The 24,469-nt window shown below is 40.8% G+C and overlaps 1 protein-coding gene across 2 annotated transcripts; it reads right to left on the minus strand.

The window, feature by feature from the left end:
- Nucleotides 1-504: 504 nt before the first annotated feature.
- Nucleotides 505-14,911, minus strand: myzap (myocardial zonula adherens protein). 2 transcript variants are annotated; one of them, XM_033625480.2, is made up of 14 exons: nucleotides 14,373-14,911; nucleotides 13,372-13,452; nucleotides 9,619-9,711; nucleotides 8,674-8,838; nucleotides 8,472-8,564; nucleotides 8,253-8,366; nucleotides 8,016-8,168; nucleotides 7,549-7,674; nucleotides 7,241-7,369; nucleotides 7,060-7,154; nucleotides 6,522-6,627; nucleotides 4,382-4,465; nucleotides 4,027-4,127; nucleotides 505-3,399 (listed from the first exon to the last, which is right to left on the minus strand). In XM_033625480.2, the coding sequence occupies exons 1-14, from the start codon at nucleotides 14,448-14,450 to the stop codon at nucleotides 3,147-3,149; spliced, it is 1,671 nt and encodes a 556-aa protein (XP_033481371.1). In that variant the 5' UTR covers nucleotides 14,451-14,911; the 3' UTR covers nucleotides 505-3,146. The 2 variants fall into 2 exon arrangements, with proteins under 2 accessions (XP_033481371.1, XP_033481361.1); XM_033625470.2 differs by having other exon boundaries at nucleotides 505-3,915.
- Nucleotides 14,912-24,469: the final 9,558 nt, after the last annotated feature.

Genomic DNA, 24,469 nt, shown 5'->3' on the forward strand with positions numbered 1-24,469 from the left:
ACTGATAATATCACTGAGTGCGCACTTTAGATTTTGTTCTTTTAATCCTGATCCTAATTCCGTCAAATGTCTATTTCTACCTTTTTGTTTTCATGGACTACACATGGCTTTGGAGAACCTAAACATCTTCTGCAACATTATTGACATAAACAAATGCTCTAACACCATGTCTTACCTCATTTTGAAATAGTGTATCATCATTGCACAATAAATGTAAATTACAATAACGAATAATATTTTGTTGAGTGAAATAGCAGAGGTAGTTTACAGATGTCTACAGATAGAAGACACTGAGCTTTTCCATTTTTAAATAAAGCTTGTGGAGTAGAGTTCAGTGTGAATGCATGACATGTAAGTGTGAAAGTGAATCATCAGAAATGGAGGGAACAGAAGACATTTATAAAGCTCCTTTTGTGTTTCTTACCAGCTACGATAAACTCAAACAATGAAGTAGTCACAGGCTTCAGGCTTTCAAGTGCTGACACAATCACGATGTCTGTGTGCTTATATAGTAAAGTCTTTATTATCCAAACATACACTGGCCTCTTACCATTAGTTGCAGTATGATATGTATCGTTAAGGAAAAGGCACATCATAAAGCTTTTTCAAATACAGTCATGGCAGTGCAGATAACAGCTGGATAATACTTGTGCCTGTGGCTCAGGAATGGCAGTCACTTCAATAAGGTCAATATCTTTAAAGTGATTGAACAGTTTCATCAATAACTGAGAAATTTACTTATATTACTATATTACCCTGTTGCCAATTCAAAGCGATTCACTCCCACCACCAGTATCAGACAGTAGGCTGTATACAAAGGCACAAAGCATGTTAATAAATATTTTGTACATATTGTGACAGTAACAAAATAATATTCATTTAATTTGTACAGAGCCAATAAAAAAACGATGGGAACATACATACAGTAACTGTAACATCCTTCATGTAGGACTGAATGCTCATAGCTCTGTGAGCAACATAAGTAGGCTACATTCACTGTAAACAAAACAAATATAATCCTTCGGTACATTACTTACAAAATATTTTTACAGAGCTTAGAGCTTTACAGAGATTATTTACACCCTATAGCAAGCAACATTTTATTATCATAGTGCTACGCTGAAAACCTACATAAGACTTTTTACATCAATCAGTTTCATGTTGTTCAACACATGTGACAAAGGAAGGACTCATATACATCTGTGTCATGGATGGTTAGTTTAATAAAGATAACCAGCAGTCCAAAAGAAGACAAAGAGAACTGGGTTTTAAAGCAATTGTTCAACATTTTGGGAATTACACGTATATGATTTCTTGCTCAGAGTTAGAAGAGAGGATAAATACCACTGACTGTTTGCTAAATATGTAACTGCAGTTAGGTTGCTTTGAACGCAGCAACACACTTACAGATTAGCTTTATGCTAAGCTTACTGCAGCTACATGTAGTTTAGCTTAGCATAAAGTGCATAAGGATTGGAAACGGGAAATTAGTGGGCTGTTCCAATCCAAGAGTATCAAAATTGGCCTACCAGCACCAAAGCTCACTAATTTCTTTTTTAGTTTTGTATTTGTAAAAAAAACTTAAGTCTAAAACATCAATTTGCCGTTTAGTGAGGGGTTCAGGACAGCACTTTTTTTGTTGGGATCAGTGACTCATGTCTCCACGTTTGCTCCCTGTGGTGTAGTGGAGGATATATGCAGGTATATGGGGTATACCCACCTCTTTTTCTGGCCATTTATAAGAAACCCATCTATCAGAAAAATAGCCATCAGAATATACAGGACGGTTTACCCACCCTCTCTTAGGTAACCTACCAGTCTACCTAGTAGCACACACGCCTCGTCAACTCCCATCACACCACTGGTTGCTCCCATAATCTCATAGAATGGGAAATTTCTTTCAGTTATATTTCTCCTATCGACTTTTTGTGTTGCTTGTAGGAAGTAGACCTGCCAACTTTTTCAGAAAGTCAATTTCAGAACAATTAAATCTACCACATAAGTAGTTTGACATATTTCAAACGCACCCATATAGTGTAATGCATCCCCACTATGTGTCTTGAAATTGTGGTGAGACTTGAAACTAATGTGCGAAGAGGTACATTTTAACTGTCAGTTGGTTAACTTTGTGGATTGACAAATAAAAGAAAAGGAAAAACAACTCCTGCTCTGTCAGTATAATAAAAAAAATCTTAACCCCAAACAGTACCAATGGGCCATAAATCCTTGCATGTAAATCTTGCTATTTTATCAGTGCCAGCCTTTTTACAAGCTCCTGGTGAGGGTCCTGAGCATGTGTGGTGAAAGCAGGCAGTCAGCCGAGGTTGAACAGCAGATGTTGCTCCAATCGTTTCTGGTGCCTCCACTGCCACTTGGGTTGCAGCTAGCAAGTGAGTCCGCAGATGTGTTGTAATTGTGGAGCAGGCTTTGAAAATGTTTGTAAACACTTCCTGGTAATTTTGCCAATTATGGTGCAGAACCCAAAATATGTCAACAAGCTGCTTTTTAGGTAATTAGGTGCTGTGATTATCTGGTCAGCATGGCTTTGCTCACCAGTGTCCTCCATTTTTACCTCAACCAAGGGGGTTATGTTTCCAGTTCGGTTTGCTTGTCTTGGTGGAGGGGTGTAGCATGAGTTAAGGAAGAACCCATTCAATTTTGGAGAGGATCCTAATCAAGGTGCAGCTACACAAATTATTTTTTACTTCTGTTTATATTGTGAGATAGGGCATTTGGCCTTGGTGTAGGTCTGCGTGTTGAGTGCCCTTCTCGTTATCTCTTGGCTGTTTATTGATAGGTTAATGAGCTGATAGTGAATTGCAAGAGTACGCCTTTGCTCTGCAAATGGTGTGGTGTTGTGCTTATATAATGTATATTTGAATTTGCACAGGTCACTAGAATTGTTGTGTTTTTTAATCCAGTTTGAACGCAATTACAAATAAAAAAACACACACTTTTAATTTCGGACAAGCCTGCAGGTTAGCTCTTTCCCCCTGTTTTCAGTCTTGATTCTAAGCTAAGCTACCCAACTGCTAGCTTCATAGTTACCCCCCACAACTAGCGTGGTATCAACCTTCCCATTTCTCATGTCTCAACAAGAAAGCAAATAAATGTATTCCCCAAAATGTATAGCTTTAACTTCATAATCACTCTATGTTTATGTTTGCTGTTATTTCCATAAGTTTCATGAACGGCGTATAAACCTGAGGTACTCTTGATCTTGGTCGCAGAGAGGACAGGGAAGACGTGGATTCCTCAGAACTTGATCGTGTGTCTGTGTTTGTTTCCGCGTCCACCTCATCTGTCCCTGACTGGACTGGATTCGCAGGAGGCGAGTCAGACGGGCGGATGTAGGGAAACATCCCACTTGATACTGAGGGGTTGGACTGCAGGAAGCGGCTGTATTGGACAGGAGTGTACCTCAGTAAACTGGACTCCAGCCTGCTGGGTGGAGGGTTGTTAGACTTGAACGTCCTTGGTTGGGTGGGCATTGTTAGATAGTGGAATGGACTTTGAGTGGGAGATGTAGGGGGTGAAGGTTGTGTGGGAGATGAAGGTTGTATCGGGAATGCAGGTTGTATTGGGAATGCAGGTTGTATCGGGGAGGATGGTTGTATTGGGAATGCAGGTTGTATTGGGGATGAAGGTTGAATAGGAGATAGAGGTTGGGTGGGAGATAGAGGTGGTGGGGGAGATAGTGGTGGTGGGGGAGATAGTGGTGGTGGGGGAGATAGAGGTGGTGTGGGGGATGTAGGTTGTGAGGGGGGTGGAGGTTGTGTGGAGGGTGGAGGTAGAGTGGATTGTGAAGGTTTCACTGGTGGTGGTGGAGGTGGAGCAGGTGGTAGTTCTTGTATGGTATGGAGATGAGTTGATTCATGACAGGTAGGCTCAACATCATGCCTTTTAGCTTCTTGGCTGCAGATTAACAGTCAGACTCAGAGTGAAAAATCACCTCCAATCTGCCTCCATGAGGCACCAAAAATAACCTGATGCTGCTAAATATGTTTCTCTAACTTTGCTTCTTACCTGAGGAGCAGATCGCAGCCTACTCCTACCTCCCTGGTTTCCTCATGGGGCCTATTCTGTGTGGACATAAAATACTTGAGCTTGTCTTCTAATTCATTATTCTAGGAAAAAGGAAAAGAGGAAACAACACTGTCAGGTCAGCGACATGCAAAGGACTGCAGTCCCTTAACATGTGAAAGTGACAGAAAGGTGCAGTGACATGAAGAAACCATGCAGACATTGGTGACAGCTCAAGATATTGAGTGCTCAGCAGCAGCCCAGATGATCATCTGTAATGTAGTCATGCAGTAGATCACCACACCACACCAAAATCAAAACATACAGTGAACACACAGCCGAGCATTTTTTTTCTTACCTCACACTCCACTATCGCGATTCTGTCCAGGAGCTCTGAGATGAACATGTCCTTCTGAGCAACTTGAGCTCGCAGTGATTGAACCTTCACAGAAGGTTGAAAATAATTAGCATGTGTTCTCAGTCGGATCCTTTATCTGCTTAGTTTATTCAATCCATTATTGTGATCTTCCTGGATTGTTCGCATAATTTACTCATATTTTTTTTGGAAGTTTCCCGGAAATAACGATATGATTTGGTGATATTTATATATGTAAAAAAAAACATGAATGAAAAGGGAGGCTACACTGAAAACACCAAATATTAATAACATCTTAGTCACTGATCGAAGAAGTGATCCAAAATACATATTAAATGGACATGCACTTGTACAGCGCCTTTCTAGTCATCCAACTACTCAAGGAGCTTTTTACACTACGAGTGATATTCACCCATTCACACACTGGTGGCCGAGGCTACCATACAAGGTGCCACCTGCTACTCAGTTTTTAACACTCTCACACCCATGGAACAGCCATCAGGAGCAATCTGGGGTTCAGTATCTTGCTCAAGGACACTTCGACATGCAGACTGGAACCGGGGATTACACCGCTGATCCTCCGATTGGTAGAGAGGGTCAGAAGTAGAGCGGGTCGTCCAGGCTCTACCTCTGAGCCACAGCCGCCCAATTTAGTATACCAAATGGTTTTATCACAACTGAGCTTAAAGGTAAACTCTATAGACTGCTTACAGTCTGTGCAAGAACGTGCATACTTCTGAATTGGATATCAGACAGAATTCCAACCAAAACACAGTGGCATATGGTCATACTTGTATATATTTCTTTGGATTATGTGACATGTATCCTACACTTGAAGGATGATGCGCTCCATAGAACATGGGAGCCTTTTATGTCCTATATCGGAATGGATATTTCAGCTATTCTTACAAGAGGGTTTATGTAGTGGGGGACTAACATGACTTGTCATTTGTTTGTCTTGCTTTTAGTTTTAGTGTGTAATTCATCTATAGATGTTTGATCTGTGAGCCAAGTTGAGTTGTTTGGATTGCATATTCTGATGAATGTTATATGTATTGTTTTGCCCTAAAAAAATCAATAAACATATTGAAAAAGAGAGCACCAAATATGCATTCATTATTCATCTATTATTGAAAATTTGTATGTTTGCCTGTAGACAAATTTAAAGGTCTGCCATGCAGGATTGTTACTGTTTTTAAACAAGTATGCCATCGAAGGTTTGGTGTTTCACCTCGCTATAGTTGTGTTTTTTCAGCGCTGTGTCTCTTGGATGCCTGCTGCTCACAGTCTGGCATCTGGTTGCTACCTTTTAATAAGGCCTCTAGCTCACCTGAACGCTGTGGGGGTACACAACTTTAAACATCTCAAACACAGGAAATTAGAAAATCCAGGCAGAGTCTCTGCAGAAAAATACACCACCACACACTGCCAGTGGGTCATAAATGATGACTGAGAGGGATCACTTCTGTATGAGGCTGTACATTGTTTTGGTTTTTTTTTGTTTTTTTAGGCAAATCTTGCACAGTATATCTTTAACATGTTTAGTTAACCTGCTGTGCACTAACTATAAGACTTTCTTTTAAACTAGTGACTCTAGTGTTAGAATGTATTGAGCAGTGTATGAATTGGACACTGTCTCTATTTTCTGCAAAACTTACTTCCAGGAATGTTCTTGGAAATTATTCAGAAATTACACACCAATAAAACAGAGCATTACCAGAAGAAGAGAAAACAGCCAAGGCAACACGAGAACAGAACAGTGATACATTACTATGGACGCTGAATATAAGGAATAACTTCCTGGAAAACCAAACTGTACTATGAGCTCAAGAGGGAACAGTTAGAACACTAATAATGCCTTTTAATCACTTCACCATTTATCTTTAGCTCATGAGTATGTATCTTAACCACTAGACCAATGCAGTGCCCCACCCATTGTTGACTCTGGGTCAGATCATGTTTTATACTCCCTGTGTGCGTTGATCTCATCCGCATTCTGGACGGTAAACAAACTTCTACTACTTTGGCTGACGTATGCATCTCATCCACACCCTTTATCAAAACACCGGTAGATCAGAAGACCCGATCGGATTTCAGACACGGATAAATAAACTCTCCTCACCTCCTCAATCATTCCTTTGACTTTCCTCTGTTGGCAGAACACCATGTCGTTCAAGTGTTTGATTCTCTCACGGAGATCCACAGATTCAGCTTGCAACTCTTTGGACCTAAATAGAGTTAAACCCAGAATTAAATCCAGGTGAAAAGGTGTTTTATCTTTTCCAAAAATGTGCAGCCAGGCCACATGCTTCTCAGATCAAGAATAACAAACTTTGAAAGGAAAAAAAAATGACTGCTGTACTCTATTAAAAATGCACCTCCACCAAAACAAAACTGTATTACTTGAAGCACGAATGTGTCTTTTTAACCTTAGAAATGATCAGTCTAGACTCAAGGTCCTCTTATTAGCTTTTATACATCAGGTGGCATAGAACCTGAAAATCTATGAGATTAAACTCAATGACAACATAATAAACTTCAGCTGCTGATAAAGACTGTGTGATGCAGTTAAAAGCTCATAAAAAGCTTGTAGGTGACCCTTGAGTTTAGCTTGTTTCATCACACTGGTGAGTGTATTTATTTGGACTCTCTTTTCATACTTTTTGACTACACTTGCATCGGTCTGGTCTGTCAGCTCCAGCAAGCGTAGGCGCTGTTCACATTCCTGCAGCTTCTTGCAGAGCTGACTTTTTTCCTGTAAAAATATTTATTTCATTTATGAGGTTTATCATCTGCTAAAAGTGTAGAGCGATTTTTGTTACGTTAATATTTTTGTTTTACCTTTCCCATACAGTCCAGCAGACGATCCAGTTCAATAATCCTCTGGTCCCTCTCCTCAATCTTGGCCTCTGCAATCCTGATGTTTCTCTCTGCTTCCTCCAGTCGCCTGATGTACTCATCGAGTTGGGCCTGTGTGAGCAGAAATACATTTCAGTTTAGATGATGGACTGCTTTTGAAATGGCTTGTCAAATGTTCAAAAACCAGACACGTTTAATGACATCTTGAGGGCTCATCTCATGACATTGGTTTCTATTGGCAGTGAAACTGTATGTGATGAGCAAATGAATAAGGAGTAAAGAATGCTGACCTGTAGCTTTTCAATCTCCTCCCTGTGTTTCCGTTGTTCCTCCTGCAGCTTCTCGTCGTACTCCCGCTGTAGCTTTTCTGAGAGCTTCTGCATCGCCTGATTGTGAGCCTCCTGTGCAGACTCCACCTGGACAATTCACAGCACAGAAAAAATTAGGCTGATTATTCCATATTGACACTAGAATAAAAGATTCAGGTGCAGCTGATGTGTTGCACTACTGCGGTGAGATGATCTGTCATCAAATCTACAGGATCAAAGCATGCTGCTGGATCTGCTATTCGTCATATCACTGTTATTAACTCATCAGACTGTTTTGTATCAGGCCGTTCGAACGTCACACCAGCTAGGTGACCAGTATCTCCATGAATGTGCCAGAGCAGGTACTTCCACTGTAATGTTTTGTGGATACATTAGGGTTTGTGTGAATGAGTGAGTGTGAGCTTGCACACAAAGAGATATGTGATTACCTGCAGTTTCAAAGACTGGTTTTCAACCTGCGCTGCTGCCAGCTCCTTCTCCTTTTCTCTGAGTTCTTGTTGTGTTTTCTCACAGGTGCTCCGCAAACTCTTCACCTCATCTTTCACGCCGACCCTTCTCTGACAGTTCTCCAGAAGGGATTTCTGCAAAGGAAACGTTTCTTATCAAGTCAGCCTTTTCTGTGACGGCATGCAGGTGTCGCAGATTCAGTGACATTGATTTGTTACCTGCAGGCTGATGTTGGAAGATATGAGGGAGCTGTTCATCTGATCGAAGCTCTCCATGGCTGCCGTCCGGACCCTCACCTCTGACTCCAGACTCCTGCGATGTGAATTGGCAGCCTGCAGATGCACATGGCAAACTATTCAGATTTATTCACAGCTTCACAGACTGGAGGTTTGATGAGGGAGTTTGGAGCAGTCACACAGTGTTACATAATTCATTACCCTGATTTCCTGCGAAAGCTTCTGCATTGATTGCTGCATTCCTCCGAACTGCCCGTACATCCGCTCTCTCACCTTCTCCAAAGAATCTCTCACCTGTATACACAACGTAGAGATATTATCTACATAACATCCCATACAGCTTTGAACAGGATGATGCGTTGACCTGAAGGCTTGACTTCGTGTTGTGTTAGTTTCCACTCACCTCCCTGATGTACTTCATCTCATCCTGAAGGTGACTGGCCGCCCACTCGCGTGCCATCACCTCCTGCTGTCTGTCCGAACCCATCCGCTGCACTACGCCATACACTTTGGGCCCATGATGCTGCAGCGAGGTCTCTGGCACCCCATTGGTCATATCTCCGAGGTGCTGAGGGAGACAGGATCGCACCGGTCAGGTTTCTGTAGCCACCCTCCACCGAGGCTGACTTATACTGTCTTTGTGTTTGTGTATTCGTGTGCTCACTTATGTGCATACATGCACACTTTCAAGTGCATCTCATGTTTGTGTGTTTGTGTGTGGATGCACATGCCTGCATATGTACACTTGTTCAGGTATTTCCAGCACTACTGCTGCTGAGCACTGGAAACAGGAGGCTGGGAACAAGTGGCTAAAAAAGTGCAGGGTGTATTGAGGGTGTCATGTTTCTGCAACCCAGTACATGAGCTGCTGCTGCCGTGTCTGCCTATTGTACCTGCAGCAGCCGGGCAACTGATGAAAACAGATGCACACCAGCAGAGAAGAAGTGCAGCATTTTAAACAATGTAATAACTAAATAACAAAATACAGTTATATCATGGCTGCAGATACATTACAGTACTGAAGCTTAGAGATTCAGTTTCCATAAATATTTCAATACTGTAGTGAAAGGGGCAAATATTTTCTCTGGAAATTAGAAAGAACTTAATTTGGGGCTGAAACTAATCTGTGTATATAGATAACCAGATAGATAGATAGACTTGAGACATCGAATTTGTTACAGTCATCTACAAGCATCTGTTCATGTTGAATATCCATGAATACATTATTAATGACAGCCTCAAAGTGCACACACGGAAACGTGCTTTTACAGAGGGATGACGGTGACACACGTGCTGAAGCAGTGGCAGTGTCATGCCTATTATTCATGTGTTGGATGTGGCTGTCTACCTGCTGAGGTGACTCCCTGCCAGCTGGCCTCTCTCTTTGGATCAGCCCATTCTTCTTCTTCCATGCCCCATTGACAGCCTTCTCTTTCTCAGCCTACAGAAACAAAAAGTAACAACAAATATTCAATATTGCTGTTATGGATAATTCAAGACACTCCAGGTGTGGACCCTGGAAAGTAAAAAATACATGTATTATTATTTTTGTATTGTGTGCGAACATTCCACAGCACTGACACCTTCTAACTAGCAAAGTTTCTGTTGCAATAAGACACGTCGTTGCAATCTGTCAACAAGACCAAGAATGCAAGCAAACTCTTTTGCAAGTTTTTGCTATTTTATTATCATTTTCTACCTCATTCTGTCCTTATTTAAATATGTTGCATATTTTTCTCATTGCATGTGAATACTCTATTTTGTATCTACTACGTGGAGTTGAAGCTAAGTTTGTTTGTTTATGTCACTACGACAATGTTGACTAAGTTGTAGTGGGTATGGGTAGGGTTTCACAGGTTTCAACTGTTAAATAAGTAATAATTTGGGGGGTGGCGTGTACAAAAAAACAATTAAATTTAATCAGATAGATAGATAGATAGATAGATAGATAGATAGATAGATAGATAGATAGACAGACCTATTACCCTGTAAAAGAGGCACCAGTCTCCACAGCTCTCAGAGATAAGAATGAGGAGGAACTGGAACAAAGACGCCATTGTTGTGTGGTGGACACAGCCGAACCTCACATTTCTCCACCACTTAATCTACAGAGGACGCGCTGTTGAGAAATGTTGAAGGCCGGCAAATAGGCGGATGTGAATTCCAGCAGATGGGAGGGAAGAACAGCCATCTTTATGTTTTAACAACAGAGCAGCCTCCCTCTCTGAGAGAGAGCCCAGAATAACAATGCTCTGTGTGCTGTCACTTCAGCTTTGAATTTTACAATTTCAGTATTTGACTACACTGGTGACAATGTTTACCCGCTTCTTGTGACTGAAACTACTGCCGTCATGTAACGTCAGTGGAAGAAACAGACAGGGTTTCTGTTGTTTTTTTGCTTTAAGAAGGATGAGCTCCTCATAGAAGTCACAGTCTGGATCACGTTAACACGTAAAAACTGCATAGAAATGCCCCCTTAAAGGAATTACGTGTTAACTGATTGTTTTATCATATGACTACATTGTAAAGGACTTGCTGTGTGTCTGTGTGTGTGTGTGTGTGTGTGTGTGTGTGTGTGTGTCTGTGTGTCATCATGGTGCATATGTATTACATCTCATCTAGGCCATAGTCATTGGTTGGATTGTGTCGACGATGTGTCAGGTTGCAGGATACACCCGTTCTAATTTTATGGGGAATAACCACTTTAACCATCTTCCCTGCTGAAACATAATATCTCTGGATTCCTCTGACAGAGCATGTTTCTGTCACTTCCTTCCTCTTCGATTAACCTCACATCTTCCCTTTTTCGTTTTTTTCCCACAGTCACACGCTCAAAAATACGCAACTGGCCTTTATTTGACCTTCCCTCCCGATTACATTTAAAATCACAGATTGAGTAGAAATTTGTTTAAGCAAACGGGCCATGTCTAAATAAATGAAATAAGAAATTGGAGCCTGCTCAACACTGTGTCACTTTTGAACACTGTGCTGGTATTTTAACTAAATGCTGTTGCAACAGCAACAAAGTTATGTGTCACAGCAGCAGCAGCTGCACAGAACACTAAGTTCAGCTCTGAATGCATAATGAGCACATGAAGAGGACACAGAGAGATGAGTTTTTAACCGCTCGAATCCTGATTTTCCTCTTAATTTCCTCTAGAGTGGCTTCAAAGCTATGTTTTTCCACACTGCAGATTCATATGCAAATTATGTGTAAGCTCGTTTTAGCACTTCAGTGAATTTAGCTTAGTTATTTGGACATACATGTGTAAAAAAGAAAGACCTTTCTTAACACAAGTTGAACAATGTGCGGGAGAGGTTACAAGCAAAAAATGGCTTATGAAGGTACCTCAACTACTAAAAAACAATAATCAAAAACATAAGAAATTAAATTAAAGGTTTTAAGACTAAGCAGCAACACAGAAATAAATTACAAAGACAGTCATGAAGTGTTACAAATTTTTCCAAATTAGAGTCCTTTTCAGATGTTTTTGTTTTTAATAACGAGACTGCAGAAGTTGATTGTATAGGATGGAAGTATGTTGTTCCAAAAATATCATGTTCTGTATTTCAGTGAACATTGATTAAGTGAAGCATTTGTACAATAAATATGAAGCTACTGTGAGAACCTGGTTAGCTTAGCTTAGCATGAAAACTGGAAATGGGCTAAAATAGTTTAGCCTGGCTCTGTCCAAAGGGGAAAAAAATCTGCCTAGGCGCACCTCTGACGCTCATTAATTGCACACTCCCCTTGCCTTAAAACAACAAATGATCATTTTAAGTGAGTTTTTGTAAGTATAAAACAATCAAGATCAATCTTATCATTATATTTGGAGGTTTAGAGGTACTGGCTAGGCGTTTCCACCTGTTTCCAGTCTTTGTGCTAACTCTAAGCAAAAAAGTGAAAATATGGATTTCCCATAATGCTAATATTCCTCCAGGGCCACATCTTACTATTGTGTTTTTACTCTCTACATTTCCTCCAGCCATTGTTATTGCACCTTGGGCTTTAGTCGATTGTCTGTAAAAATGTGCCGCTGTGCTGTTGGAGCTGCTGATGTGTGTTCAGGCAAAACGAGCTGCACAGTTGCATGGGTGCAGAGTTTACGTCCTTACTAAACACACACTGAAGCACACGTCATCACCGAGAGCACATGTGTGTTACCCTCCACTCCATGTTCACTCTTGACCACACTGTCCTCTGCCATCAGTTCCAATAGTCATTATCACACCCACTAAAAGGGAAGTGCATTCAGAGATTGCTGTAGCGTGCTATCAGTGGAGAGCGTGGAGGTGTGGTAACTAGGCGAACACCATACTCCCTGGCCAAGGTTCATACAAAACAAACCACCATGTTGCTGTAAAGATTCTGCACTTGAAGGACCAAAAAACCCTCTCAGTGCCAACAATAAGTCAAGTTTCAGTTCTCACACTCTCACTGTCAAATTCTGGCATCAGTCTGTGGACCACAGATCCTGTACACAAACAAAGGCAGGGGCAGAACCACCTACAGCAAACACCTTCACAGCCTGCAGCACATACTCATAATCATAATCCTCACAGTCACAATGTGCACTAACAGAGTCGGAGAGAGTGTAATTATGCAATTCTTTAAGAACATTCAAATTGATGTTTGTGTAGTTAGTAGTGTTTGAGTTTGTACTGTGCCGCAGGTGTCTCAGGTGTGATGTCAGAAAAAGCCTGTTCAGCAAAAGTGTTTTAAATATTTTCTATTGTATGGAATAGATTTATAACACAGAGTCAGAGGTGAGCTTTGAAGTCAATGTGAAACAGCTGTGTGTGCATTATCACATGCACACACCCTCCTGCCATGATTGTGTAACTGGTCCAGATGATAAAACACACATAAATCTCAGTGGTTCTTTATTTGTATTATATGATGAATTAATGTTGTATCTTCAGCGCTTATCATTCTTCCACATCACCACTTTTTTAGAGCGCCTTTGTGTGTGCGGTTTGAGTTAACTCCATTCATTAAACCTTTACCTATCTAAACAGGGCTGTCAAGCAAGACTTATAGGCAGGAAGTAGCATACTTAATTGTAGAATTTCAATGAGGGAGATATACACACAGACTTACTGTGTCTGAGTTTGAGGTTTTGGGCTCCTTGTTTCCATTATCTCCAGCGTGTAGAGTTAACCGGAGGCGTCTGATCCTCCTCTGAGAAAAACAAACAGACAAAAAGCAAATGAATAATGTTCTGCACGCAAATTAATGTTTGCGTTAAGTCATCATGAGAAAATATAGAACAGATGACCCTGAAACATCCCTGAAACCAGGGCTGGGAATAAGCTCCAGCTACAAGCCAAGTGCTGGTAAAATATGCAAGTGGCTGCTTCATTCACCAGCCAAAAAACAATAGTAATCTAATGAGTTGCTGGTAGGTTTTGGAAGAGGCAGGTGGATAAAAAAAAGTGAAGCTAAGAAATAGAACAGGTGACGAATCTCACAGACCTTAACACTCCTCTGTGGGTTTATTTATAGTCAGTGACAACAGAGCTTCGAGCAAACTTCATGTAAATGCTGTGTAGCTGCTTACAGATACATCATAATATTTAGACCACAGTCAGTTCTTTGTTTGTTTATGTAACAGACAAAAAAAGTAAAACTAGATATGTTAAAAGATTTTATTTTAAGACATTTTTCCAAAACACATTACTGCAGTCATGAACCTGTATCATACTCAGCTGACTAAGGCTCTTTATTCATTAGAAAACAATGGGAATAAGTTTAAAGGCCTGTTTAGTACAAAGGCCTGTTTTATCAGAGAGCTGTTCAAATAAACATGACAGCCCTGCCTCCTGCACACTCAGCTCCCATTACATGGTCCTGTTAGTGATCACATCCTATCACAAACATGAACTTTCAGATCATCAGGGAGCAGAAAATGTTAGCTGGGACTCAGGACATTTATCCTACTGTAAACAGACAAGAAACAAGTGGCTGCAGAGTTAAAGACAATGGGGGACAAACAGAGAAGGGTGGGAGGGGAAATACAAAACTGTTTGCAAAACACAGAGGAAGAAAAGGGGGAGACAGAGGGAGAGTTTCAGTGTCCTGACTTCTCTGGGACTTCTTACCTCACTTGTAGACTCTGGAGAGTCCTCTGTTGTGGTGGTGGTGGTGGAAACAGTTCGTCCTGAAGCGTACCGATGCATGTCTCCTCTTCTGTCCACTCCTCGTTTCTCTTCCTCTCCCTCTCTGGACCTCCTCCCACCCTTCCTCTCGCTGCTCCTTCCTGAGTTCTGCTCAAACTCTCAGAGCGACCATCTGCCCCCGGCTCCAGCCAGGGAAGAGGAGGGAAATTCCACTCTGTCAAGTCTGGTCCTAGTGGTGGTCGTGGGGAGTCCACAGGACCCTAAGGTTGCCTCTCCTTCTGTGAAAAGATCAGGTGCAATCCGGTTCCACACTTGGTAACACAAACACAGCTATGTCATTGTGATAATTCCTGTCAGACTGCTACTAACTCCACCTGGTTGACAGGCTTGTCAGTCACTCAGCAACCTTCCCTGCCTTCTGTCTCTCTCTGCCTCTCTCTCTCTCTGTCTTTGCATTCCCATCAGACCTGTCTGGCCACATTTCAGCTGCCTCCCTGGTCTGTGCCTCCTGCCCTGAGAGAGCAGGACTTTCACAGGGAGGGGCCTCGTACTCGGGCTGGGACAGGTGGAGCCCTTCTTATCAACAGGAGTGGCTAATAGGAGGAGCTGTGTACTGTTCACTCCACAGTTTGGCAATATCCTCATGTTACAGCTATGCATGCAAAGCTTTCTTAGAAATGCTCTACTAATTGTAAAATATTTATCCATCCATCCATATCTATGATATTGGTCTGTTTCACAGTTCTGACAAGCAATAAACACAGTGTATTTTGTTCTTTTCAGTTACTAAATACATTTACTCAAGTACTGTACTCCATTTTATCTTATGTAATTCTTCTAGTCCACATATCAGAGGTGATTATTGTTCTTTTATCAAAAGCTTGATCACTTACTGTGCAGCTGTGGAAAGTAACTAAATACATTTACTCAAGCGCTTACTTGAGTGTCTCCTTTTTATCCTACATAATACTTCTAGTCCAAATATCAGAGGTAATTATTGGTCTTTTATACTTCACTACATTTATTTAACAGCCGTTCACTTTTCAGATTAAGATTGTTCACACAAATCACATGATCATCTACATATAATGTAATAATACAGGTTAAATATCTAACACCATATGAAGTAGTTAAAGTTAGCTCCACCTCTAACAATTACAACATTTACAGTATGGTAACCCATGAGCGATTTCCACTTGCCAAGGTGATATTCGCGCTGAATGTGGGCAGTGCGGCATGTGACGCCTACAGAGGGCTAGCTTGCTACCTAATGTTAGTTAGCCCACTGATAAATACGGCTAAATATGATGTATTGGTACATTAACCATTTTCTTACATTCCATACCTGTCTCCTGACTCACTGCCAGCCAGGCAGCTCCTATCATGTGGGGCAGTTTGTAGTTAGTTTCATACAATATCAGCTGGTTAGACACAACAAAAATCAGTGTCTCCTCCACACAAACTCTGTTACTGTTTCTTAAGGCTGAGACTTGGCCGGTCAAAGTTGACTTTAGTTTAACACTACATGATGCAAAGATGCAAATTTGCTCTGCCACTAGAAGAGAATGTATTATTTATCCCTGTGCTTGCACTGAAAAGTGGACGGGAGATATATATTCACCGATGTGAATTTTGCTCACGTGAACTGCCCTTAATGGTCCAGTGTTCAGGAGTTAGTGGCATCTAGCGGTGAGGCTGCAGAGGTGAAACTTGTTCCATGTGCCAAGCGTGTAGGAGATGCGAATATGCAAAAACATGAATGGCCCTATCTAGAGCCAGTGTTTGGTTTGTCCATTCCGGGCTACTGTAGAACAACATAGTGGACCCTGTGGGAGAGGATCCGCTCTGTATGTAGATATTAACATCTCATTCTAAGGTAATGAAAACACGATTCTTATTTTGGGTTCATTATAAAGTAACGAAAATATAGTTGTGAATATTATATAACCATAGGTGACACTAAATCCTACACACTGGAGCTTTAAGTACTACTCACATATGAATACACCCAAATACTCCATTATACTAAAAGTCTTGCACTGAAAATTTTACTAAGTAAAATAAGTATTAGAAACAAAATGGGCTGCAAGCATCCTAAGTTTAAGTACTCATTATGCAAGAATTATTCCTAAGTGTTATATTATTATATAACTGTATCATTATTGGTGTTGCTAGTTGAGTTAGTTAACTTCAGTAAATGATTTGAAACTGGTTTATACTGAAGGTACAGGAGGTGTTTTGTGATGCAGGAGCTGCTTCAGCCTATACATTATTGATACTGTTGATAGTGGATCGTGATGAAAAGGAAGGCAGCATTATTTTTTAATGGTCTTCCTTCTTCCTCACAGCTACACTGATGTTTGGTTTTAAACAATGAATTTAACCTCATCAGTTTAAACTCACTCATCCTGTCAGATATCTTTAAGGGACAGACAGACAGTCATCCTGACAGACGGATCACATTCCTGTTATGAATGGCCTGCAGTCACTCCCTTTTAATAGAAACTACAGACAAATTAGAGTCACTAAGCAGAGTAAAGTTTTAAAGGTATAGAAGTTGTCAAGCCAGAGCTTGTTCAGCTGGACATTATTCTTCAACAAAGATCAGATGTTAGCTGATGTCAAAATACATCAGTAAATATGAAAAGAAAAATTTCCAGAACAAATGTAAGAGGTATTTCTACAAGTCTGAGGAGTTAATCAGTAACCAGACATCAAACAAACGGTGTTTCTTTACTCCTGCAATCAGTGAGCCGGTCACTCAGCCAGGCCTCCGTCCAAGTCCAGTGTCAAGTGGTAATCCTCTACCATAAACATATCAGATTTACTTCCTGTTGTGATTGCGCTCTCACTGTTTTGACATCAGATCTTGATTTAAGGCAGGTCTTACAAGAACCACACGATGTATGTGTCACTGAAAAGAACAAATGCTTGTCAACTTAATTCATGCCAATGTGCAGAAAGCAACATGTAGACTGCAGTTACACAAGGTAACTAAGTACATCTACTCAAGGACTGTTATCTGAGGTAATTATACTTAAAAGAGTACATCCATTTCATGGCATTTTATACTGTTACTCAACTACAGTTCAGGGGGAAATACTGTAGTGTTTTTACTCCTCTACAATTATTTGACAGGTGTTGTTACTTTTCAGATTAAGATTCTACACATAAAATATTTGATGAGTTTATAAAATATGTTGCTTTTGTCATAGATCAAACTGTTGAAGTCCCAAGAGCTGAAACAATTAGCCCATTAATCATAATTCCTGCTTCTTAAATGAGATGATGAGCAAGGTTTTTTTTTTACTAAATTATAGTAAACTGAGTAATCTGGGCATTTGGAGTATGTGTTTCACAGAACAAGTAATTTGAAGGTGTCACTTTAGGCAAGGAGAAATCTTGAAGGACACTTCACACTGGTGATGATTAATTGATTGTTCATTCATTCATTATCTGGATGAATCAATGGGCTTGATAGAATGACAGGCTTTGGAGCCCATCCCAGCTGACACTATAGGCGAGAGGCTGGATACACCCTGGACAGGTCACAGAACTGTCACAGGGCTGTCATTGCTAACGTAGGTAAAACTCTCCATGGTATGAACAGTGGTTACATAACCCTAAAATCCAGCTACAACTCAGCCCTGAGCAGTGTGACCGTCCACTATTGACCAATCAACAGACTGCAGTGTTCACAGCTCCACCTTTTAGTACTAGAACTGTGTGTTAGGTACCCCAACAGAGGGGTAACCAAAAATGGGGACAGTGTGGAACAGTTTCATTGGTACCATCCACAGCTTCTCACAGTGGAAAGCGTACTGAGCTGAACTGCTCAGTGGAAACAGGGCTATAGAGACAGGCAACCATTTGCACTCACATTCACACCGACAGGCAATTTAGAGTCACCAGCTAACCTCATGTCATTGATTGTTTTAGCCTTGTAAGAATTGTTAAAAATTAGCTCTACCTTGAAGAACTTCTACAGTGAAATGCTGCTAACACATTAATGCATCAGTACTAAAAATCTAATGATGCCATAGTACATTTACAGCGGAAATTTGAGATACTTTAAGTACATTTAGTATTTTTGCTCAAGTAACATTTTTAATGCAAGACTTTTACTTCAATATTTTTTCTTGGAGGGATTGTTACTACGTACTATCTGCCCCACTGACAGACAGGGATAATTAGAAGCTTGTTTTTTCTCAGTAATAACTTACATGTATTATTTGTTGCTGCGTGCAGGTTACAGTCGAGGTGTTTGATCTCCTGTGTGGGAGCGGTTGCTTGTGGAGGATTTCACTGTTGAAACCAACAACAATAGCTGTTGTCTGTTTAGCGTCCCTACAGCTGTGGTATTTAGGTTAACTTGTGTTTTAGTGATTGCTCGATCCCAAAGCAACATTACCACTGCTGACAGACAAATGTGCCATCTGTGATTACACAGCCTCACAAGGCTGACCTGCTTTAGAAAAATGTGTGGTAATCAACTCAAACTTACTTGCACTGATTTTAGGGTTGTTCAAAATGGCTGAGTTCTTTTCCTATACAGCCAGAGAGATAAGTTTTGAGGCTGAATATTTTCAAGTAAAGAAGGAAATTTTTCTCACATACTGTAGGTCGAAGCTGCTGTACACAAACGTGTACTCTTTAAAGGATAGGTCAGTGTTTATTCAAGTCAGTCTTTAAACAAAATTAACATGTCAAATATGTACATTCAATGAGTCACTGGTTCTTGGCTGCAAAAAGATCCCCTTAAAGCAGTTTACAGTTTCATGTAAACAATAGGGGACTCCACTGTCCTAATTGTGTGAAAATTACCTCTAAAGTTTAACAGAAGCCAATATGAAGCTTTAGCAGATGGGATCCTTTAAAGTTACAGTCTTTCCCTCTTTGTGTATCCACAAACAGAGTTTCCTCGTGGAGCAGGGTGGAGGGACAGTAACGCTAAGGGAGAATTTGTTACTAAAAACACAGAAAATCTAGAAGATCTCAACTTGAGTCGTGCAACTGTTGGAGTCTAATTATCTTTGGCTGACTGTTTTTTATGAACAAATGTAAACCCATCACTGAAAAACAACACAATCACCAGACAAAAAAATGTTTGCATTGTATGTTTCTATAAACCATGGATATGTTACATTTACATCAATATGTAGCACAGTGGTTCTTAAACTTTTTACACAGTGTATCATCTCAGAAAATGTTAGGCCAGTGGTTCCCAACTGGTCCAGCCACTGGGTCCAGATTCCTCCTTAGTCAAGTTATTAGTTCAAGGTCCACACAGTTTAACACTTTCAGCGGCATATTTGTGTTTAGACATGTCATCAAGCTAGTTTGCTGACTTTGTCAAGTAGCCACTCACTCTACAGCAGGAACTACATGTAAAAAATAAAAGCTCTGTGCCACAAATTCACTGCACTTAAAGATACAGTGTGTTCTGTACAAACTTGAAACATTTGCGAGTCACTTCAGTCTATTCAGAATAGACCCACGATCCACTTTTGGACCGCGACCCATCAGTTGGAAACCACTGTATTAGGATGTTAAAGTACCACCACTATAACCAACATTAAAATACAGTAGCATAGGCCTACTCTGTTTAACTACAGACAATTCACACAGAAGGCAGGTTTATTCTAAATCAGATGACTAGGAGCAGCCACCCTCCACAAAGGGGCAGCAGAACTACAACTGGCACTTACAGTCTTCCATACAGCTCTGGTACCCTGCAAAGGCCAAGCCCTCATCAGGTGCTGTGGAAACTTCACAGGCACTGCTTTAGAAGCCACTAGCACTTGCACTTTGTTGGTTGTCATCCACTTCAGTTTCAACAGGGCTGCTCTAAATATTCACCTCCTGGTCCACACTTTTCCTTCTAATAGTTCCTGTTTTTTTTAGTAGTTTTCCTGTTTTTTTAGTAGTTTTCCTGTTTATTATCTTGCTATCACAGTTTAGCTCAGAACTATGGATATATGCGTGTGCTACGTTCATGAACACGATTCCGTAGCAGGCTGATATTAAACAAAATTATTACAAAAAGGGCAAAATCTTTTTTAGATTACATGTCATGGATCTCATAGTTTATGTATTTTCATTCTAAATGCTGTAGGCCCTTATTTAAATTATCAATATAGGTTAAAAAAAGTTTTGTGGAGATTCCTCCACATACCACCAGAAGGAGTATCATAGTTTGAGAACCGATGATGTCACAGATGCGTTGAAACTTTATGTTTCAGCAATGCTGTGACACAAAAACCACTTGGTTATGCTTAGGAAAAGACAGTGTGGGCCTAGCACATTCAGGGCCCTAGGCAAGCAAGGTGGCGCCCAAGGTGGCCACCTATGTCGCTTCCCAGCCAACTTTTTTTTTTTTTTTTTTTTCTTAAAGATATTTTTTGGGCAGTTTAGCCTTTAATTGATAGGGCAGCTTAAGCGTGAAGGGGGAGAGAGAGAGGGAAGGACATGCAGCAAAGGGCCACAGGCTGGAAACGAACCCAGGCCGCTGCGGCAACCGCCTTATACATGGGGCACCTGCTCTACCACTAAGCCACTGATGCCCCGCCAGCCAACATTTGTATGTGGGGTTCATGTGAGTAGTAAATGAGCTGAAAAATGGGGCATATATGGGATTGTTCATGGGTTACATACTGGCCCCTTGCCAATTGGCAACATGGGTGGGTTTATCCTAGTGGGCCCCAGATAAGATGTCCATTTTGGGCCCATATCCATTTGGTACCCAGGTAGCCCGAGCATAACCAAGTGGGGCCCACTTGGGCAATTGGCATGGGGCCGGTATGGAACCCATGGACAATCCCATATAGGGCCCATTTGTCAACCCATTTACTACCCACATGGGCCCCACAATGTTGGCTGAGTTATAGGAAGATCTGCCACAGGGAGAAGATCATGTTTTGGTTTAAAATACCTGGTTTGGGGACACAATCTCCATTGGAAAGGCAGCCATGTCTCAGTAAAACACAGCAACTTCTCATGCCTTTAGAGCTGCTGGAAACACAGACACTGACAAAACACCCATGTTTGGTGTCTAAAAAGATGGCGAAAAAACAGCAATGACTCACTAAATCACAAGTGATTTTGTTGTTTGTTGGTCTCAAACAGAGAGACTGCAGTGGACTGAAGCTGGGCAGGCATCTCACCAAAGACTCCCCTCCACCTCCAGATGACAAAGTCAGCTTTCAAGTCATCACTTCTAAATGTTGATATGATACAAATGAAACATACAAATGTAATGTATGTAAGGTGACTGGGCTGTGGAATAAGATTTTTTTCCAATAGGGGAGCTTCATAGATTTAAAGTCACTGATAATCACCTGTTCTGTGAGCTAACTGACTAAATCCAAAAGGGGAAGAGCACACTGGACCGCCAGGTTGTTGACATTTCAATGTAATACAGGGCAAACGTGTACACAGTAATAGTTGAGGGATAGTACCTTTTAAAAATCATCACAATGTAAAGGATCAGCTATTAATCTCTTACAGCTCAGGCCTGAAGATTAATGCTGTGATAACACTGTGTTGAACACTGCACTGAGAATATATAGCCATAAAAATGCAAAACTAACCTGACACTGATCTGATAAACTGTCAGGTTATTCAGTCTGAATCTATGGATCAGTTTTCTCAGCTGGAAGAATGTACTGAACTTTATGATGCCAACACAATTAAAAAACCTTCACATAATGAACTGCACATCTGAACAAAGCATCCTTTGTTATGTTGCAGAAAAGGACTCAGCTGTGTTGAGTACACACGTGTTAAATGATAAAACTATGTGTTGATCGTAAAAGAGATAAAGTGACTCCAGACACACAAGCCCTGAAAGCAGGTTTGTCCTGCTGCACTGAGGTATTCAGTGCCTAAAGGCCTGAACCAAATGTTTACCTTGGCGTTATTGTACAGAACCTGAGCAGTGTTACTACAGTTACTATAGTATTACTCAACACAAAAACACAATAAAACTTTGTGGTTGTTGATCTAAAAATAAGATTTTAAAGTACAAGGTCAGAGCATGTAAAGAAGGCTGAAGTTACATAAAGGTAATTTACCTTTTATCCACTGGCTATATTCAGTAAACCAGCCAGTGTTACTGGGAGCTATTCATCGTCAAGATGGAAGTATCTGGGGGTTACGTAGGTTGTTTGAGTCCCTGTGGGTCTGCAGAGGCCTGACAGCTCGGCTCGGTGATAAAAACCAGCTCACTTACAAACCATTTACTGCTCACCACTTCATTACTGATGCTCATACTTTTACAAAAGTAATGGAGCACAGAGACAGGCATGCCTCTCCATTGATAGTGACCACTTTTCTCACTTCACTAGCAAAACTCCAATGCACAAATGCCCCACAGTTTACTAACAAAATAATATCAGCTCTCTGTTTTGTTAATATAATTTAAATATTTATTTTCGATCCTCTATCATGGGGGTTTCAAACATACGGCTTGTGGGCCAGAACTGTCCAATCCAGCCCACCGGATGACATCGCACACCTAATGTTGATGCACTTGTGAGGGCTAAGAGGTGCCAGGTTTCATAAGCAACTTAAACAGTTATTAGCCTCCTCAGCTGCTCTTCTCGATGTTTCTACCTTTTTTTTTTTGGCCATTAAAAGGTTTTTTGGGAGGGAGTTTTTCCTTATCCGCCGTGAGGATCCAAAGGACAGAGGGATGCCGTATGCTGCAAAGTCCTCTGAGGCAAATTGTGATTTGTGATACTGGGCATTATAAATGAAACTGAAGTTGAATTAAATGTAAAATGTTGCTTCAGAGACTTCTCTACCCCCGAAGAATACAGTTCTCTGAAAAAAGAATAATTAATTATTGTGGTCACATTTAAAGATACTGAACATTGTGCAAAATATTGTCAATCAGCAGCTTCAGTAGCTTCCACTTTAGCTTGGTGTGTTGATGCTTGCATTTCTGCACAGGGGTGGAAATATATGTAGAAATGCACATGTAATGACAGTGAAAAGATGACTGACTGAGTGTGGAAAAACTGAGACAATTTTGAAATTACACTTATATTCATTAAAGACATATCAGGCTGTTCATCATCTGTTAGTTGGCCTATGAACTAAAATAAGTTTGACACCCCTGCTCTATCACCTCTTAGTTTTCAGGAAATCTCACACAGAGAATCTAAATCATCAAACCAGGTCCCATTGTTACAGCTAGGGGGCAGCATGGTACTGTGACATTTTACCAGTGACGCTCACAAGCTGTTTTTATTTTTTCTGTCCTCCTACACTAACCCGCCAGAGTTGTTTCTAGATCCCTGTAAGACTTGTTAAACTTGTATGTTTCCTGTTAAGGGCTGTGAAATAGAGAGCTCTGTGTGAAAAACTGGAGCTTTTTAAACCCCATACATTAGAAAACTGTCACAGTTCCCTCTGAGACAACTCTTTCAGCTGTCTACCTCTTTATTCCTCAGCAGTCACTCTGGTTGAAGTCACTCAAGCACATAAAAGAATCCCAGGAATGATCACCTTGTTAAGCATACACAACTTTCCCCTCTTAAGCCGCCCGGCCTGCAGCCCCTATTAGTTTACTGCTTGGCTTGCCACAAAGGAGGGAGAGATAATGCTGTGGTACTTGAACGGTTGATTTGTTTGTTCCACACAGAATAGCAACAAATGAAGGTCATGCCCTGCCAACAATAGCCAGTCAGCCAGTGTGAATAAGAAAGCTCAGTCTATTCACCTCCTTGTCCTGCTGTAGGTACAAGTGTGAAGAAAGTTTTCAGAGTGGCAAGTCTACACTCTCAGTTTCTCAACATTAAAACATGACATAGAAGTAGCTTTAATGTTTTTCTTTTAATCTTTAATATTAAATTGAAACCAGATCTCTACAATGTGATCTAAATAAATTACAAATACATCTGTGAGCTCGAAGCCCTGCACCACGAATACTTTTTTTCTTTGCCCAAGAGGCTGAAGGAGGTCAAAGCTCGGGCTGAAAGGTGATCAGGCCCAAACACAGGATTCATGTGCTTCATATGTTCCGGCAGGAAAAACACTGACCCACTGAGCACGAAATTAAAGATAAAGAACCGCTA

Source organism: Epinephelus lanceolatus, chromosome 2, assembly GCF_041903045.1.
Source record: "Epinephelus lanceolatus isolate andai-2023 chromosome 2, ASM4190304v1, whole genome shotgun sequence".
Taxonomy (NCBI): Eukaryota; Metazoa; Chordata; class Actinopteri; order Perciformes; family Serranidae; genus Epinephelus; species Epinephelus lanceolatus.

Bases quoted from the DNA above. Each gene is read 5' to 3' on its own strand.
- myzap (XM_033625470.2), bottom strand. From the start codon at position 14,450: ATGCATCGGTACGCTTCAGGACGAACTGTTTCCACCACCACCACCACA. The intron at 8,169-8,252 runs GTAACAAATCAA...TTTCCTTTGCAG, and splicing joins CTTCCAACATCAGCCTGCAG to AAATCCCTTCTGGAGAACTG. The intron at 7,155-7,240 runs GTAAAACAAAAA...ATATTTTTACAG, and splicing joins TGCTGGACTGTATGGGAAAG to GAAAAAAGTCAGCTCTGCAA.